Source organism: Phialemonium atrogriseum, assembly GCF_030411735.1.
Source record: "Phialemonium atrogriseum strain 8032-3 unplaced genomic scaffold QBC33scaffold_39, whole genome shotgun sequence".
Lineage (NCBI taxonomy): Eukaryota > Fungi > Ascomycota > Sordariomycetes > Cephalothecales > Cephalothecaceae > Phialemonium > Phialemonium atrogriseum.
The window spans coordinates 207,227-224,165 of NW_026848176.1; the positions used below are offsets into that span (position 1 = coordinate 207,227).

Below are 16,939 nucleotides of genomic sequence, written 5' to 3' on the forward strand. Positions count from 1 at the left end.
CGGGTGCTCTTAAAAGAGTTGCTGTTTTGCAGTAAAATGATTATGGAAGCTAACGATGCTTTGAGGCTGAGGGTTAGGGTGATGCTGGAGACGGAGGTTGCCCAATAATAGGGGTCGCACGCACCCAGAGCTTGTCACGTATGTAGATAACATCTGGTTTGCCCTTTCCAGGGTTGCGGCGAGTGATGTCGAACTTGCACGTGGCAGTGATCAGCTCGCTAAGCTTGGCGTACCCGTAGGTGCGAGGGTCGAAGTCCGGATGCTGCTTAGTGACGAGCTGGCCGACGTTGGCGAGAGTGGCCCACCCGTCCTCGTCCTCGGCTGCTTTCAGGGCGACGCGCAGTCGCCTCACCACGCGAGTGTCGCTCGTGACCTGCGTGGCCGGGGTCTGCTCCTGAAGCATGGCAGTGACGACGACGTCGTCGGTTTGCGGCCCAAGTTCCTCGTCCGAGACGAGGTTCTCAAAGTATACGAACTTGTCGCAGGCGGCGACGAAAGGCTTCGGCGTCTTGCGCTCGCCGAAGCCGTACACGATCAGCCCGGACTCGCGGATGCGCGCAGCCAGCCGGGTGAAGTCGCTGTCGCTGGAGACGAGGCAGAAGCCGTCAAACCGGTTGGAGTAGAGCAGGTCCATCGCGTCGATGATCATGGCCGCGTCGGTCGCGTTCTTTCCGTAGGTGTATGCGAACTGCTGGATCGGCTGGATCGACTGCTTGAGGAGCTGGTCTTTCCAACCTTTCAGGCTGGTGCCAGTCCAGTCACCATAAGCTCGCCTTACAAAAGCGGTGCCGTACTTGGAGATCTCGGCGAGCAGGAGCCCGACTATGCTGGACTGCGCATTGTCTGCGTCGATGAGGACGGCAAGCTTGACGGTGGTCTCGCCAACCATGGCTGTGTGCTTCACTTACTCCAGAGGCAGGGTAATTAATTCAAGTAATTCGGTGTCACAACAATTTCGGCAGGACAGCAAACAGGAAAAGAATCGCGCCTGAGCATAAGTCTGCTGCCCAATTAGGTACCTAATGCATAAACCCCTGACCTATAATAATTTGCCTAATTTGATCAGGGTATTAAGCAACAGTGGCATCAATTTTGCCTACGCTATCCTAACCCCAAGACTCGCTGATGCTATCTCATGCAAACACTCACCATGCGAGGGAGAGGCAGGATCCACGTGAAGTTCGACTCTCGCTGTGATCTTTTGAAAGACAAGAAAGCAGTGAGATTCGGTGCTTAATCGTGTAAAATCCACAATGCTCTTTAATTACATCCCACCACTTAATTACATGCTTATCGGTATACCCGCCAGCACGACACTTGTTGGCAATGATCCTAATTTCCTGCTTCTAGGTTGGTGCCGATGGCATAATCTCTCCCGCCGCGTAGAAGGCGCGCGCCTCAGAAAGGCACGGAGCCTTTTTGGAACATATTAGTGCCCTTGGTATTAAGGGAGGCCGCTTGCAGCTTGAAATGGGTATCTAGCAACTCTTGCAGCGTGACTATAATACAATTCGCATCCTCCGGAAGGCAACCTACACGACGTCAACAGCCCCACCCATCCAGCCACCCTCCCAACCTAAGCCTCACAAAGCGTGCCAGCTCGGTAGACCCATCCTCCTGCACCCCCCTCTCCATATCCCAGAGCACTCTGCCGATACACTCACCTGCCGCAGAGAGGTGGAGGATGTGAGCGACGGCACTATGGATCGTGAGGAGGCGGGGGTCGGGAGGGTCGACTGTGCGGTTGTCGGAGAGGTGGAGGGTGCGGGTCACGGGCAGCACTGACCCCCACGGTGAAGCGTGAGAGGAAGGTGCCGATCCGGTAGGTGTGCGGCGGCTGGTCCGGGACGGGCTCGAAGAACACCTGGAAGTCGCCAAAGAAGAGGTGGAGGTTGTGGCTGAGGGTCATGCCGTTGCGTGGCCGATCAATGTCAGTGCCTTTGATCAAGTATGCAACGTCAGTGTCAAACATATTGAGTATTGCAAGTGCGGCTTGCTTAGAGGGATCCCGTGGGTTGATTGTTAGCCGAGAGCAGAGCTAGGTGAGTACGAGTGTGAGTGTGACTTTGGTCAAAGAATGTGGGAGAATGTGAGCCACTTCAAGAGCATCAAATTGCTCGCCCTCAAGCAGGTGCCCGTCATCATCTCGTGCACCCTCACCACTGAGTTTGAAGCGGCTTTCGGCTTCAAATTGATCAAATCTTTGTGAGATGACGCAACGATGTCGATCCCGGACCAGGCAGGCACCCCGGAGAGCCGAAACTCGGTCGGGCGTCCCAGCGAACCCTTGTGGATCCCTCTGGATTCTCGCCACTGCAGAGTGGAAAGAAGGAGAGGGCTGGGGGGTCTTTTTGGAAGAAGCTTTCACTTGGAAGGTGTTAGAGGATAGTGAGATATTTGGATTCAGATGACCTAACACTTACACGGCAGGAAAAATTTGTCTAGCAGATAATCTGCAAAACCGAATAAAGTCAAGCGAATATCAGTCTCCAGATTGGCATTTCTTAGGTCGATATCCTCTCCTTCTCCGTCTAGTGGCAGCTCTAGCGACTGGAAGAAGACCTGCAAGAAATTGTCTCGGGCTTCCTCTGAGCGCGCAGAGTAAAGAAGCGCGATCTCGAATTTATGGTGTTGAGGCACCAACCAAGACGCTAAGATCACGTGATCCCCGAGAAACGTTCACGGAAAGGCCGTAGGATCGACACGCAGATAGCCCAAGGGGAACCAGGGCTTTGAATAAATGTTTGGCGCTTATATGGAATCAACCCAGGCGACAGCTCACAGACCCCGGGGATTACGAGGGCAAGGACGTTGAGAACTATAGCGACCCGTCGCTGCTCATCAAGATGTTCGGCCAGATGTTAAGGATATGTGTCGAGCTCTGGGGGAGATGGATCGTAGTTTCAGCCAAGGTTATGTTCAGGGATGTAGCAGGAGATAATGAGCTGATAGTTGGTGATAAAGATATCTTCGACCCATGCCAAGCAACTTCCCACAAAGTACAGCACCATCAAGTTGTCACCAGAGAAGGGCCAGCCCTACTGCGGGATCAAGGCCATGACAAACTTGACTAAAACCTCAAGCTTCTTCGGGTCTGCAAAGTCATTATTGAATACCTCATTCACCGGCGAGAGCGACTCCCACACCGGAATGAAGCGCTCTTTGGTCAGCTTGCCCAGCTTAGGAAACGCCTGCTTCATGTTTGCATGCTTGGCAATCCTGTCCGCCTCGGCCGGGGGAATGAGCTTCAGGAACTCACTACTCTCACCGCCCTCCTTCTTGCCGGCCGTCAGGAGACCCATCGCGCTCGCCTTGACGCAGTAGATAATGGTGGCGGCCAGCCCCGCAGCCAGCGCCGTCGCGACGCTCGAGCCCGTGTCCGATCTCATCTCCTTGACCCTGTCGGGCAGACGATTCGTGGAGTGGTTCCGCACGACGTCGACCCCCGGTAGGATGAAGTCCAGGCTGTCGATGGTCCCGGTCCATCGGAAGACGCTGCCGTCATCATTGGCGGCCCCGATGCGGAAGAAGCGATCGCGGTTGTAGGCGGTCGGGTAGTCTTTGGATGTGAACTGGCCGCTGTCGGGGGAGGAGCAGAACATCAGCGTGTCGCTAGCTACGGCGCGCTCGAGCACCGCTTCTAGATGGGCTTTGTCTTGGCTACTCTCTTTTTGGACCGGCACTGTCCAGGACATGGAGATGATGGTGGCGCGCCTGTCTAGCGCGGCTTCTATGGCCTTGGAACAGAGGTGTTAGGAAGGTGATTGCCGACCGAGGTCACGGCCGAACCCTTTTCAGGGACGGGACGGAGCCAAGAGAAAATCAGACTCACCAACGCGGCGGATTTCATGACAACCCGCGGCTCTCCTTTCTCGTCCTGTTGCATCTTCAACCGGATGGGGTAGATCTTGGCCATGGGACACACCCGTGTGATCATGCTGGCCATGGCTGTACCGTGGCCCGTGGCGGAGACGAAGTGCGGCCTCATGCCATCGTCCTGGTAATCGAACGTCTTTCCAGGCAAGATCCGACCAGCCAAGTCGTCGTCACACGAATCCACGCCGTCATCAATCAGAGCCACCACGACGTCTTTCTCCAACCCCTTCGCCGTCTCTCCAGCACGCTGGCTGCGGAATGCGAGAAAGTCGGCAAGGGTTTGCTCCCAGAAGGGCTTAAATTTGCTAGCAAAGGTGTCCATGCAGTCGAGCCACTGGTGCGAGTTGATGCTCTGGGTGGACGGTGACGTTGCCCCCCCAGTGAACCTGGAGCCGTCAGGCGCCCTTTGGGACTTGACTGGGGCTTGGGTGATCGGAAAAACGTCAACCGACTTCGGTGGTGCCATGTCTCCTTTACTGTCTCCTGCAGGTGGCCTCTCATCGGCTGGTTTGGCCGCCGCGGTTGGTGTCGCTTCCCCGGCTTTTTTGGGTATCTCGTCCTCCCCAGACGACAGAGAAGCCTGGAGGGTTGCCTTCATACTTCTGATGTTTTCATTGAGCCGCTCCTCAAAATCGGAAACGTTTTTGTTGACCCATTGCTGTGAATCACAAGTCTAAACATCGCAAGTCAGCTAGTCAGTCACCTCTCCGTGTGCGAGGCTTAAAGAGCGCCGTGCTTACTTCCGTCACTGGGGGCATGTGAAGATAAATTCTCGAGAGATTAGGCAACAGGGACAATCCCTCACGCTCGCTCCACGCCCGCAAAACAGCGTTGTTTCCACTCCATCGCAGAGCAACTTCGGTCAGCTGGCTGGGAGCTTCCACGAACTTACCTGGCTCCTTCTCAAGCCTGGTACCTATTCGGCAGATAGTGCGGGGGTCGAGGTCAACCTTGCTCCAGTTGAGTTGCTCCACGACAATTTTCTCCAGCGAGGTTTGGATGGCCTCATCGCCATGGGCCGGGATCGAGGTGTCGTCGACGGTCACTTTGATGATGTGGCGGACGCCCTGCCATGCAGCGCGTGCAGGAATTAGTTTCCTTTCCATCCCAGAAAACGGGAGCAAAACGTTGCATACCTTTTTATAGAGCCACTGGAAGAAAAACTCCATGTCATGGCGTCCAGCAGCGCCCGTGACCTTGAGGTTTCTCCCCGGCTTCCGCTTCACAACTACCTCTGGAAACGACACGTGCCGCAGGATCTCGTCGAACTTGATGCCGCTCTCCTGGTCTTCCCCGAAGCCCTTGACGAATGTTTCTTCTTTAATCTCCCTAGGGAGCTTATCATACTCGAAACAGATGTGTATCCCTACAGTGCAAATGGACGTTAAATTATTAGCCAGTTGGCGGTGGTTATTTGAAGGGGGCTGCGGATGGTTGATTTACCTTCGACATTCTTGCCGTACAGGAATGTGGTGGCTCTTTCTGTGTTCCTTGTTCTCATGTAGTGTAGCTTCAGCCTGGCAAGGATCGCTTTCGAGTTCCTGGCCAGGGATTCTGGGTCGGTTTTCTCCGACTTCTTCTTAGTCGGCTTCCCCTCCTTTTTGGCTTCCCCTATGGCGTCCGACCTCCGCCACGTGGGGGCTCTTTTGAGCGAAGTGTTTGGCGACTGCAACGGCTCGGACCTGAGGACTTCAACGGGCCCCTTGGGTTGCACTGTGTCCTCTTGTCGGAAATCGCGTGCGTCTCGGCTCTCGTCTTCACGACTGCCCCGAACTTGGCTCCTGACATCTTGGTCGCGGCCACGGGGGTCTCTTTCGCGGGCCTCCTTCTCCCGGAGCATCAGGCGCATTTCTTCTCGCCTCTTCTCTTCTTGCTGTCGTCCTCGCCTGTCCCCTCTCTCGGCGTCACGATCGCGGTCATCACTTTGGCGGCCATTCTCTCCGGGGCCGGCGCGTCCACGCACGCCATCACGCACGGTCTGCACTTTTGAATCTTTCTGCCGATCGGCGCTCTTAGGGTCTGGTCGCCGGACACTTCCTGACTGGTCCTCGGCTTCGATCCTCCCCGTCCCCACTTGCTTCTTACCACCGTCCTCCCCGGCTCCAGCCTTGGAGGTCTTTGCCGGAGTTAACGAGGAGGCAATATACGTGGCAAGCTGCCGGTAGACGGAGGCTTTCTTATGGTCTTCCTCGTCCAAGAAGGTCTTCACGGGTTCGTTGGGGTTCTTCTGCCTAACCTTGGCGACCAAGTGCTTGTCTCGGGCGATGAACAGGTCGATGATTTTGACCCTCTCGTCGCTGCATTGGGCGTAGTTCACGGCGTAATGAAGTGGCGTCTTGCCAGCCTTGTCCTTCTTCCCCAAACCATCGTCCCTGGCGCCCCTGATGAGCTTCTCGGTGACGTGGGGCCGGAGATCTTTCTCCAGAGCGAGGTGGAGGCTTGTCTTGTCCTGATCGCTCTTGCAAGGGCCCGCGATCGCATCAGCGAGGTACTCGGGATTAGAACAGCCATCCACCATATATTCGACTAGCATCCATTTCTTGTATCCGATGGCGAGGTATAAGGGATTCTCGCCTTTGCTGCTGGCAACGCGGAGGGTACTGGGGCATTTGTTGACAATGTGATGGACCAGAGGGCGTATGTCTGACGACCTGATGTTGTTGTGCTTGACCATATCCACGATGCGGTGAAGCAGGCTCGATGTCTTCTGATTCTCGACCGGCTCGCCGATCACGTCTCGGTATTTGCTCAGGAACGTACCGAGAACCTCGGGATCCTGAAATTTACCATTCTTCTCCAGAATCTCCTCTCGGGCCTGGCGGAACAGGTTGTTCCACTTCCGAGTCTCGGGGGTTTGGCTGGAGATGCCATCCTCCTCCTCGTCATCGTCGTCGTCATCGTCGTCGTCGTTGTCATCGTAGCCTCCTAGAGCCCGCTCCTGGTCCCTGTCCTCATAGTCGTCGGGCATTGTTGTGGAACGAGCTTGGTTTTTGTGTGTGCTTGTGGTGAAAAACTGACAAGTTTCTTGGTCTTGGAGGGGGGGAGATGAGCCCACTCCTCTCGCCATGACAAAAATACATACATCTGTGTACTGTGTGGTAAGCAGGTAGGTTGGTTGACAGGGATCTCTGCATTAGCACTGGTGCGCCAGCCCCTCTCTTATTTTTGCGCAGCGTTGCATTGCAATGCGCCATTTTCCCATCCTACGTACCGAAGAAGTCACTCCGCACAAGTCGATTGTGCATTAATTAGGTAGTGTCGGGTGGAGCCCACAACTGCACTGCAGTGCTTCTGTACACAGTACAGTACAAGAACTCCTCCCGGAGCCCGATCACCGATCACCCCTCTTGTCCATCCAACCAAGTCCCAACCCAATCATGTCCGACACCAAAGACAAACACGACCCTCCCCTCGAGGGCATTGAGGTCGACTCCGATGTCGAAGGATTCGACGTGGGCATGTTCGACTACGGGGATGAAGGCGGCGCCTTCCACATCAAGAACAACCCGAAAGATCCGTACCAGCGAAGCGATGTGATACAGCGCAAGGGAGCCGTTGACATGCGGTGTACGATGGTGGACATCGTCCACGGCGCAATGTCGGCCGACAGCGACTTCTGGGCCACGTTGATGGTGTTTGAGTTCCGATTCGACCCGCAGAAGAAGGCGCGGCGCATCGCCGAGGCAACTATCGAGCTCAGGTTCGACGCACTGGATCCGGACGGCGAGACTCCCGAAGTGGAGTCCATGTCGTTCGACGGCAACTTCCGCCTGATGCCTAGCAAGCAGACCGAGAGCATCACCACGGGCGCAGGCGGAACCGCGGGTGCCAGCTTCGCGGCCAACCTGAGCCTGGAGGCGAAGTGGGAGAAGACGATCAACCGCGAGACGACGGACGGCATGACGGTCTGCGGCGGCAAGTTCGTCGTCGGCAACACTCCGCCGAACCGCATCGCCAAGTGGACGCTCCTGGAGAACAAGACGCTCGAGGCGGGCGTCCCGGCTTCCCTGCGCGTGGCGGTGCTGGTCAAGAAGCGCGACAATAGAGACTTTGCGTGCGTGCCGAAGCTGGAGGTCAAGGCGGACAGATGGACGCGCGTGCTGGAAAAGTTCTCCGGGAAGATGCCCGAGGATGATCCCGTCATATTGAGCCCGAGCAAGAAGCCCACAAACAGGTTGATGGTCTACGACACTGAAGAGCTGGGCAGTGTTGATCTCTGGAAGCTCAGCCATGTTACGCCTACGACTATGATCGTGGACGCGCTCAAACATCAGGCAATCGCTGGGGAAGTAAAATGAGCCAAGATACACTTAGCTGGTTGTTTGCAGTCCGAGATGATTACCTACCTACATATAACTACCTATGTAAATGTAAAATCTATTCCTAGACGATCGGGCATGTTTCATTCAATGGACCCCGCAAATGGACCCCGCAAATGGACCCCACATGCAAAATCACATTTAATAGTAGCGGCCCGTCGCGTCGTCGCGGGCACTAAAACATGACGCCGATCTGGGAGGACCTGCCTCCTCCCCGCCAGGCGATTTCAACGACAGTCTGCAGAGAGATTAATAAACCAAAAGTGTTTTTGCTCATTTCTGGTGGGAGGTGGGGGGGGGACATGTACAGTACATACATCCTCTGGCACGTTCAAATTGGCCTACCTAGGTACTGTACCTGATGTAGTACATGTGTACATCCATGGGATACGTCCTGGATACATAGGTACCAGGTTCCTGGCACACAGTCAGAGCGTTCGAGGCTGTGCAAAAAAGGTGGGTGGGGCGGGGTTGGTAATTAGGTAACTCTGTATTCGATGCTGGGCCATTCTGCACAAACCCCCCCCAACCAATAGAAGCAGGCTAGGAAACCCTTGACATTCCCACTCGCTCTTCCTTCGAAATCCCACCAGCCCAGCGAAGAGGAAGAGGAATCGATCGAGCTTCTGTACCCAACCCATCTTTTCTGTAGACAGTCGAAGCTCTTGACCCGCTGCTGAAATCAATGTCTCACTCACACGTAGGAGACGATGACAACCAAACTGAGCCAGAAATTGCAGCGACAGAAGAGGCAGAGGCAGCAGAGGCAGAGGCAGCAGAGGCAGAGGCAGAAGAAGAGACGAGGAAGACGGACGAGGCTCGCTCTGTAGCACACGGTTCGAGTTCGCCAGAGCCGGATCAGATTGGCCATGACAACAATCGGAGCCACTCGAGAGTTGGAAGAAGACAAGCAGGAGAGGCGGCCGAATCCCATCCCCTTCCAAGGTCTGCCGCGACTTCTCCGCTCTCTGGGTCGAAGGAGCCTCCAAGCCGTGGCCTCCACATCAACGGGCGCTTTGGCTGGTCTCGCTACGACGACTACGAGTGAGTGAGAACCCAAATCCGTAGTCCCGGGAAGGCCATGGTGCTAATCAAAACCCCGAGCGTCATCACTGTACACGGCATACGAGATGATCCCAAAACAGCGTGGCAGACAAGAGACGGAACCTGGTGGGTCCACGACGAGTTATTTGAGAAGCTCACCATCAGGGAGATTGACTTCTCGTACTATACTCACGAGGAGGCCGATATCTTCAAACCGGACGGTATTGCGAGGGAGGCTCGACGGCTCCTGACCGACTACACGTCCGCAAGGGAGAACCTCCCCAGCACCGAAGTTGATCGTCCCGTGATCTGGATTTGTCACGACATTGGGGGCCATATTGTGAAACAAGCCCTCATGTACGCCGCCATGAACCCCAAGTCCTACAGCCGGATCGCCCTTTTGACAACGGTGATCATCTTCTTGGGAGTTCCGCACCGGGCTCACTCGATGGAAGAGCTCGAGGACCAACTTCATCAGCTGTTGATTCTGCCTGGCCCCGGCGATATAAAGCAGGGCATTGTGCAGAAAATTCGGGGTCTTGCGGAACAGGTCGCAGCCATCAATACCCAGTTTCTCGAGCTGGGCCTGACAAGCCGCGCTGTCATGGTCAACATTTTCAGCTCCGCGAAAACGCCAGAGTTGCGGTACAACACGCAGCCGGAGATCGAGACGATCGAGACGATCGAGACGATTGAGCCGAAGATGGAGGAGTCCGAGAAGCCTCCCACTTCACCCCCTCTCATCGCAATGTTCCCCAGATACAGCGCGTCGATGGGTTTCCCATTCGAGACGCAGAGCAGGTGGCGCAGCGCCATCAACCACCTAGATCTCATTCATGGGGTCCGGCCGGAAGATGAGCAAGGTGGCGACATTAACTGGATCCCATTTTTCGCAAAGTTGTTCAACACGCCTGGGCTTCGTAGGTGGCCCCAATATCCATGTCCTCCTTCTTCTACGTGAGCATGAACTTCTAACCGTGGCTCTCTACAGCCCTACAAGTCAACTATCGCTTAATTGAGGACCAGGGCAAATTTCTTTCCCTGATGCCACCTCTACGAACCGCAAACGTGGGCTTCGACCCCAACGCACCAAAGATCCCATCTATCGCCTGGATCAACAAGCAGGAAGCGTACACAAAGTTCAGCAGGAGGACTGTCGGCCAAGCAATACTCTACCTGCACGGCGGCGAGGACCATAATATGTTACCCGATATCTCCCAGGTTTGCCAGAAGTTCTACCTTGATCACGACCTCGACCTACTCGAAGAGAATGACGATACTCTCAACAGATATGTAGCCTGTTTCGAGTTCGACAAGCGAGACAGCAGGTACAATAACCTTTCGTCCATGCTCCTTACGTTCCTGAACGATCTCATCTGGCACTTTTGGGAAGGCGTCGACCTGGACCAGATCTTCGAACCCTTAACACAATATCGTTCGTTGTCGCTCGAGGACTTGTATCATGCCTTCAGTTATCTAAGGCACTTCGGTGTCGTCGAGAATCTCATCTTTTCCATCAGCTGCTTCGACCACTGCGATGTCACAGAGCGAGAGTGGTTCTTGGAGCGTGTACTGAAGGAGCAGAGCTTCACAGACGCGCCATACAAGATCATCATCTCGACTAGTGCCCCGGACAGTTTTCTGACCAAGACCCTTCCGGCATCCTCCGTCATCGATCTCAGCAAATGTCCGGCGCTGCGAGAGGATGGGAAGCTGGCTAGAGACACCGACATGGCCGGTCTGGAGCAGAGCATGACGAGTCTTGTCGAAAAGCGCCCTACATATCGCAACTTCAAGTCTCAGATCAGAGAGCTGATGGATCAATGTAAGGAGGCGCCATATCTGGGGCGCGCGATACTTTCCTGGCTCAGCTCCTACAGGCCGGGGAACCCAAAGGCTGGGGTCGAAGCGGTCCTCAGGAAAATGGCTCCCGTCACGCCGCAGAACCTTGTTAATGCCTTCCTCGGGGCTCTAGCCCCCGAGAGACAAGACTGGGCAAGAACTGTCTATCGTTGGGTGAAGTACGCCGCGGAACCCTTGACCCTCGAGATGCTTGCCCAAGCGTTGGCCTTGTCTCTCTCGCAAGACGGCGAAGTGTCGGTCGCCGACGTTGACCGCGCTGGCCTGCAGCACGACCTCGACCAGTATTTTGGTGGCCTGATCGTTGTGGATGGTCGCGATATCAAGTTCTGTCACGACTCGCTCTACGGCGTCGCCAACTTCGACCTCCAGGATAGCACGAAAGACGACGCCGGGGAGACTCACAAGCAAATTGCAGAGAGTTGCCTGCGCTGCCTCAGACTCCGAGAGGCGCAGGACACCCTCGCGGCTACTCTGTCAGTCGAGCAATACGGTGGGCTGGAAGCCGGTGCAATGGCGCTTCCGCGGTCAAGTCTCGCCGAGTATGCGGTTCGTTTCTGGGCCAAGCACTACGCCCTTGCCGGCGCAGATGCGCCCAGTGAGCAGGCTCTGGCTTTCTTCAGGGACCGAGACGCCATGTATACGTGGGCTGAAGCGTACTACATCTCCTCGAACCCCTTCACACGACTCCAGAGGACCTACCTCTCCCCTCTCCCTTACATGGCCATGCTAGGACTGGAAGACTTGGCTGTGTATTATTATATGGGTCTCGACAAATCCAAGTCGCACTACTACGACAAGGGGGCCCAGCGGAATCAGTCCTGCTGGGATGCCATTGCCGAGGCTGCTCGCAACGGCCACAGAAGCCTGGTGCTTCGCCTGCTCCTGCATGTCGGCGAATTAGACGAAGCCGGTCTCGGGAATGCCATATCCGCGGCAGCGGCATTTGGAAAAGGGGGTGCGCTGGACGATCTCGTCACCAAGGCACGAGACTTGGAGGGTTTCCACTGGCCCGAGCGCATCCTCGATCGCGCTGCCGCCGCTGGCCTTGAGACGCTCATCTCTGCTGTAGCTGAATCCAGTCATGACTTGGACGACGAGAAGACCATGTCGGACAGGACGAACGCCCTTAGCATCGCGGCTTTTTGGGGCCAGAAAGAGGCTATCGGGTCGCTGATGCGGTGCAAGGCAGACCCCTATGGCAAGGACAAAGATGGGAAGATGCCGTTGGAGTTGGCGGTTTTGCGCGGTGATCCCACCATATTGGAGCTGATGCTCGGCGAGCAGGCCAACTTGGACTGCAACGAACAATTCAAGTCTTCAGCTGCGGACTTGGCAGTGAAATGTGGTCGACCAAAGGCACTTGAAGTCGTCATTGGGCGGGGAGCGGAATTCAACGGCAATTACCCGGCCAACCCAGATGACCCAGACGACGACGGGGGCGAGTGTTCCTCCCCCAAGATCCCCATTGTCCGCGCTGCCGCACTTGGATACGAGAAGTGTGTGCGCATCTTGCTCAAGAACAACGCAGACCCAAGGGCTGGATCCACTCGAGGAAGTGCTCTTTACTTCGCCGCAGAAGGGGGCCATGTCGAGATCTGCCGGATGCTTCTTGAAAAGGGGGCGGACCCCAACCAGACCTTCCCAGACCAGGACGTACTCCTGAACCGGGCCATCGCCACCAAGAAGAAGGACTTGGTCGAGCTCCTGGTCGACAATCCCTTCAACAACACGGCCAAGATCGACGTCTCTGACCCGAGAAACACACCCCTCGTGCTCTCCATCAGGGATAGTCTTCCGGACATCTTCCAGCTGCTTTTGGACAAGGGCGCCGACGTCAACTACGTCGGTAAAAACTCCTGGTCGCCGCTGTTCGCCGCCGCGTACCAAAGGGAACCCCAGATGGTCAAGACTCTGCTCGCAAGAGGCGCCAACGTCCACTGGAGCAATGAGTACGGATGGACGCCTTGGCACGCCGCCTACGATTCGCCCGAGACACTAGAGGAGTTCCTGAAAGAGGGCGTGGACATGGACAGTCAGTCGAAGGATGGGACCGTCTTAATGATGGCTGCGCGGTGGGGACACCCGCAGAGCTTGAGATTTCTCCTCGCCTGGACACACAAGCCCAACCTTGAAGTCACCTTGGACAACACGAAGCACTTCGAATACACGTGCACTGCGCTACTGATCGCCTGCAAGAGCTTCCAGGCCGAGTGTGTCAGGATTCTCCTCGAAGCCGGCGCCAATCTGAGTCACAGGACCAATGAGGGCGAATACGCGCTGCAATCCTTGCTTTGGGGTAGCGACCCGGAGAGGGAGGACACACTGAAGGAGGTGCTCAAGTTCAAACCTGCCCTGGACGAGGCAGACAGCAAGGGCAACACGGTCCTTCACGACGTGAACCCAACAACCCCGCGGTCAATCGTGAGCCTCCTCGTCGAGAGCGGCGCCCCCTCCAACGGGGTAAACAACAAAGGGTACACGCCGCTCGCAGCTGCCATCAGGTGCGGCAACATGGAAGCGGCGCGGTACCTCTTCGAGGAGCGCAGAGAGAACATCAACGTCTGCAGTCCCAATTTCGGGGGCGTCGTGCTCCTGGCCGTGATACAAGGCGATATTGAGCTGCTGAAGTTTGTGATCCAGCACCAGGCATCCTTGGACGTTGCGGATAACCTGGGGAGGCGACCGATCCACGTCGCGACCAGGACAAGCAAGGACCATGTCTCGGAACTGGTCCGAGCCGGCGCGGAACTAAACGTCCGAGACAACTATGGCCGGTCGCCGGTGCATTTTGCCGCTGGGTTTGGCGACGTGGACGTGCTTGACTTGCTGATGGAGTCGATGCCGGAAGAGAACTTCCAGGTCGGCCACGTCGATCACGACGGGTGGACGCCGCTCATGTGGGCGTGCAGACTTAAACCCTTGGATGCGCAGCAGTGCCACTTGCTGCTGGACAAGCTGATCGACAAGGAAGGAAAGGCCCTATCGGTACGCAGTAATGATGATAAGTGGTCGCCGCTCGCGTTGGCGACCTATCATAGGTGGGGTGACGAGTTGACCGCTAGGTTGGTCCCACCGGAGCAGAAGCGGAAGCTGGAGAGCAACGAGAGAGAGGAGGACGAGGACGAGGACGAGTCGGGGAATGATGGGTTGCCGAAGACTCGGGTGATGCTCACAAGCTACGGTGTGAGCTGCTCAAGCTGTCTTCAGGTTCGTCATGCTTTTATTTATTTCGCCCTTTTTTTTTTTTTTTTTTCTCCTCAAGTAAATTGGTCCCAGTTCCTAACGCTCTCTGCAGGTCACGTTTGACACCCACTGGGATTGCACCAAGTGCATATTCAGGCTCTGCCCTAAGTGTTTCACTAGCCGGTCCACAGTGCACGACGAAGAGCACCACTTTGAAGAAGTCCTCCCGCAGCCCGACTCTCCGTCAATAGCAACAGCTAAAGAAGGAACGTCTGAGGAAGAAAGCGAAGAGGAACAAGTGGGATCTAGAGAAGAAGAGGAGACAGAAGAGGAAGAAGAAGAAGAAGATGATGATGAGGTTGATAATGATGAAAAAAACCAAGGTGTAGGGGTGGCGAGTTGATTATCTAGCTATATCTGTATGTAAGGGGCAGACGGCAACAGCAACGCGACTCTTCACGACATTGACAGAAAGACCCCCCCAGTCTATTCATAAACCACCCCCCCCCCCGCGCCCCGACGCAGTAAATCCAAGGGGTATAGGCCGCTCGTAGTTGCCATCAAGTGCGGCAACATGATTCCTCGGGTGGTCGAGTCCCAGCTGGGGTTGCCATGGTGTTTTCGGCGTTCGCACAAGCGAAAGGAGAGGATCATAAATATGTCTGTTGCCAGAGAGGTGGTGAGCGATGGCAGCGCCCGTGACAGCACCCTTCGATCATTCCGTCAAGAGCCATGACGGGGCCTTGTGCTAACCCCTGTGGAATGGTCTAATTACCTACACGTAACCCTATGCGTCTGCTGAAGGCTCAACATCATACTCTACATCAGTCCTTATGATGTACTTCGCACCCTTCCTAACCCCCGTTCCTTCGTGCAATAACGCCCCCTTTGCGTCCCCATGCGGGAATATCGCCACGCCACCCATCACAGGTCGCACCGGATACGCATTGAGCGTCCCTTCTCGTGCTGCCGGTAGGAAAAATGTTGTTTCCCCACCCTCAAACTCGTCGTTCAGGTAGACCAGGAAAGTAAACAAGGAGCTCTGTTTCTTCCCTTCAGGCGAGGCGTCGTAGACGTAGGTGTGGTCCGCGACGATCCCGGAAGGCGGCCAGGCCCCGTCGATATGGCATCGATATTCGGCGCCGGGGACATAGCGGTAGACGCGAAAGCGTCGATTGACTCCCCGGGCCACGCGGCCGTTGACGGCGGAGGGGACGTAAGGCGAGATACGTGACCAGAGCGCATCGTGGAACGCCGTGTCGATGATCCAGTAGAAGTTGTGGGCCAGGACGCTGACGTCGCCGTCCTCGCGGACCGGTGCGTCGGGAAGAAAATTAACGCTCTCGCCTGCGGCGATGATGGCCTTGCATTCAGCAGGGGAGAGGACGTTGGTCGCCAGGCCCAGACCGGGGACGATAGGATGAGGATGATAGGTTATAGATGGGGGCTCGGGAGAAAGGGGAATGGTATTTGGGGCAGAGGTGTAAAGAATGGCGGGGTGGTGATTGGGGGGTTTACGCAGAGGGCCCTCAGTGGTTTCGATGATTCGCAGAGAGTCAGGGAGGGAGCTGGGCGCCGATGCAAAGATTGTCTTGTCTAGGACAGAGTCGTAAACTTGGTGGGGCGTCATCGACGGCCGCAGGTCCCATATGTCTTGGACCTCAATGGAAGGAGAGGTGGAGGTGGGGGAGTGGCATAACGCGTTCACGTTAGTGTCGACCAGGCCGGTAGCGCGGAGGACGGCGTCAAGAACACGGAGTCGTTCCTTGTCTTCTGTTGAACGCTCGGTAACGTTCGTGGCCTGACTGACCTCTCCAGGCCGTGTCGAGAGGCCGCTGATGACGTCGAGGTCTCGCACCCAGCGACACAAGGCCCCTAGCTTGGGCTCCTCTCGGCGAATTCGCATCTCCGCAAGCAGAATCCGCGCTTCCGTATATTGCCCATCTGCAAGTGCAGCGGATATTCTCGCCGTCAGGTTTGTGCCCGCTGTGAGGTCATCAGTGATTTTGCTCTCATTGGGTGTCAATTGCTAACGTGCCAGCAGCGTTAACGCCCGTGGTGCAAGCCTGCCGAAACTCATGGACCGCGACTCGGAGGTCTTTGCAAGGCTTGGATTTGATCAAGCCAGGGTATTGCGCTAGTGTTGTCAGGGTCTCGACTGTAATCTCGAGCTCTTCCGCAGAAATAACAGCCTGGAGACTTCTCGGCTCGAATGGCTCGTCATTGTGAGGTGGGGAGATAGGCCGAGCTGTCTTCAAAAGTCTGCTATGGCCAGGCTCGGCTTGCGCCTGCGCCTTTCTCTTTCGTGTGGCAGATTTGGACTTCATTCTTGTATCGATTGATGGCGGCAATGGTTATCGGATATCGCGGTTGAGGGCGCACCAAAAAAAAAAGGTAAAAAAATCCACGGAAGATACCGTTTTCAATACCGTGATCCTACCCGTGACACACCCCACTTTTTTTAGCTCTTGTGAACTCGCCAGGGTTAGGTCAGTCACGTGAAGTATAGTGTCTATCGTCTACTGTACTTCCGTAGGTAATCAGGGATCAACATACTGTAATAAGCTTCGCCAAGGCGATAATCGTGCCCGCCCCCACTTATATGGTTCATTAAGTGGGTGAGCTGAAGGGGGCCCCGAAGCAAACCATATAAG

At 55.8% G+C, this 16,939-nt stretch overlaps 6 protein-coding genes across 6 annotated transcripts; 2 read left to right on the plus strand and 4 right to left on the minus strand.

The window, feature by feature from the left end:
* Positions 1-9: 9 nt before the first annotated feature.
* QBC33DRAFT_258886 (NYN domain-containing protein) lies at positions 10-951 on the minus strand. Its single transcript, XM_060423087.1, has one exon. It carries the CDS (start codon positions 887-889, stop codon positions 74-76), a length of 816 nt encoding a protein of 271 aa, XP_060278870.1. The 5' UTR covers positions 890-951; the 3' UTR covers positions 10-73.
* Positions 952-1,398: 447 nt separating this feature from the next.
* QBC33DRAFT_519407 (uncharacterized protein) lies at positions 1,399-1,972 on the minus strand (the record flags this gene model as incomplete). The annotated part of the gene is made up of 3 exons (XM_060426289.1): positions 1,399-1,464; positions 1,665-1,736; positions 1,787-1,972. 3 exons carry the CDS (start codon positions 1,970-1,972, stop codon positions 1,399-1,401), a joined length of 324 nt encoding a protein of 107 aa, XP_060278871.1.
* A 762-nt stretch (positions 1,973-2,734) lies between these two features.
* On the minus strand, positions 2,735-6,835 carry QBC33DRAFT_600247 (uncharacterized protein; the record flags this gene model as incomplete). Its single annotated transcript, XM_060432078.1, has 4 exons — positions 2,735-3,737; positions 3,833-4,549; positions 4,617-5,242; positions 5,320-6,835. Coding segments are annotated over 4 exons (3,558 nt in total), but the record flags the coding sequence as incomplete, so codon positions are not given.
* Positions 6,836-6,986: 151 nt separating this feature from the next.
* On the plus strand, positions 6,987-8,268 carry QBC33DRAFT_500874 (uncharacterized protein). Its single transcript, XM_060425688.1, has one exon. It carries the CDS (start codon positions 7,254-7,256, stop codon positions 8,172-8,174), a length of 921 nt encoding a protein of 306 aa, XP_060278873.1. The 5' UTR covers positions 6,987-7,253; the 3' UTR covers positions 8,175-8,268.
* Positions 8,269-8,730: 462 nt separating this feature from the next.
* On the plus strand, positions 8,731-14,820 carry QBC33DRAFT_551658 (ankyrin repeat-containing domain protein). Its single transcript, XM_060429201.1, has 4 exons — positions 8,731-9,239; positions 9,300-10,159; positions 10,231-14,309; positions 14,398-14,820. The coding sequence occupies exons 1-4, from the start codon at positions 8,881-8,883 to the stop codon at positions 14,686-14,688; spliced, it is 5,589 nt and encodes a 1,862-aa protein (XP_060278874.1). The 5' UTR covers positions 8,731-8,880; the 3' UTR covers positions 14,689-14,820.
* Positions 14,815-16,655, minus strand: QBC33DRAFT_551663 (uncharacterized protein). The gene is made up of 2 exons (XM_060429202.1): positions 16,324-16,655; positions 14,815-16,271 (listed from the first exon to the last, which is right to left on the minus strand). The coding sequence occupies exons 1-2, from the start codon at positions 16,610-16,612 to the stop codon at positions 15,073-15,075; spliced, it is 1,488 nt and encodes a 495-aa protein (XP_060278875.1). The 5' UTR covers positions 16,613-16,655; the 3' UTR covers positions 14,815-15,072.
* Positions 16,656-16,939: the final 284 nt, after the last annotated feature.

Bases quoted from the DNA above. Each gene is read 5' to 3' on its own strand.
- QBC33DRAFT_551658 (XM_060429201.1), top strand. From the start codon at position 8,881: ATGTCTCACTCACACGTAGGAGACGATGACAACCAAACTGAGCCAGAA. The intron at 10,160-10,230 runs GTAGGTGGCCCC...GGCTCTCTACAG, and splicing joins GTTCAACACGCCTGGGCTTC to CCCTACAAGTCAACTATCGC. The intron at 14,310-14,397 runs GTTCGTCATGCT...CGCTCTCTGCAG, and splicing joins GCTGCTCAAGCTGTCTTCAG to GTCACGTTTGACACCCACTG.
- QBC33DRAFT_500874 (XM_060425688.1), top strand. From the start codon at position 7,254: ATGTCCGACACCAAAGACAAACACGACCCTCCCCTCGAGGGCATTGAG.
- QBC33DRAFT_551663 (XM_060429202.1), bottom strand. From the start codon at position 16,612: ATGAAGTCCAAATCTGCCACACGAAAGAGAAAGGCGCAGGCGCAAGCC. The intron at 16,272-16,323 runs GCACGTTAGCAA...ATGACCTCACAG, and splicing joins CACGGGCGTTAACGCTGCTG to CGGGCACAAACCTGACGGCG.
- QBC33DRAFT_258886 (XM_060423087.1), bottom strand. From the start codon at position 889: ATGGTTGGCGAGACCACCGTCAAGCTTGCCGTCCTCATCGACGCAGAC.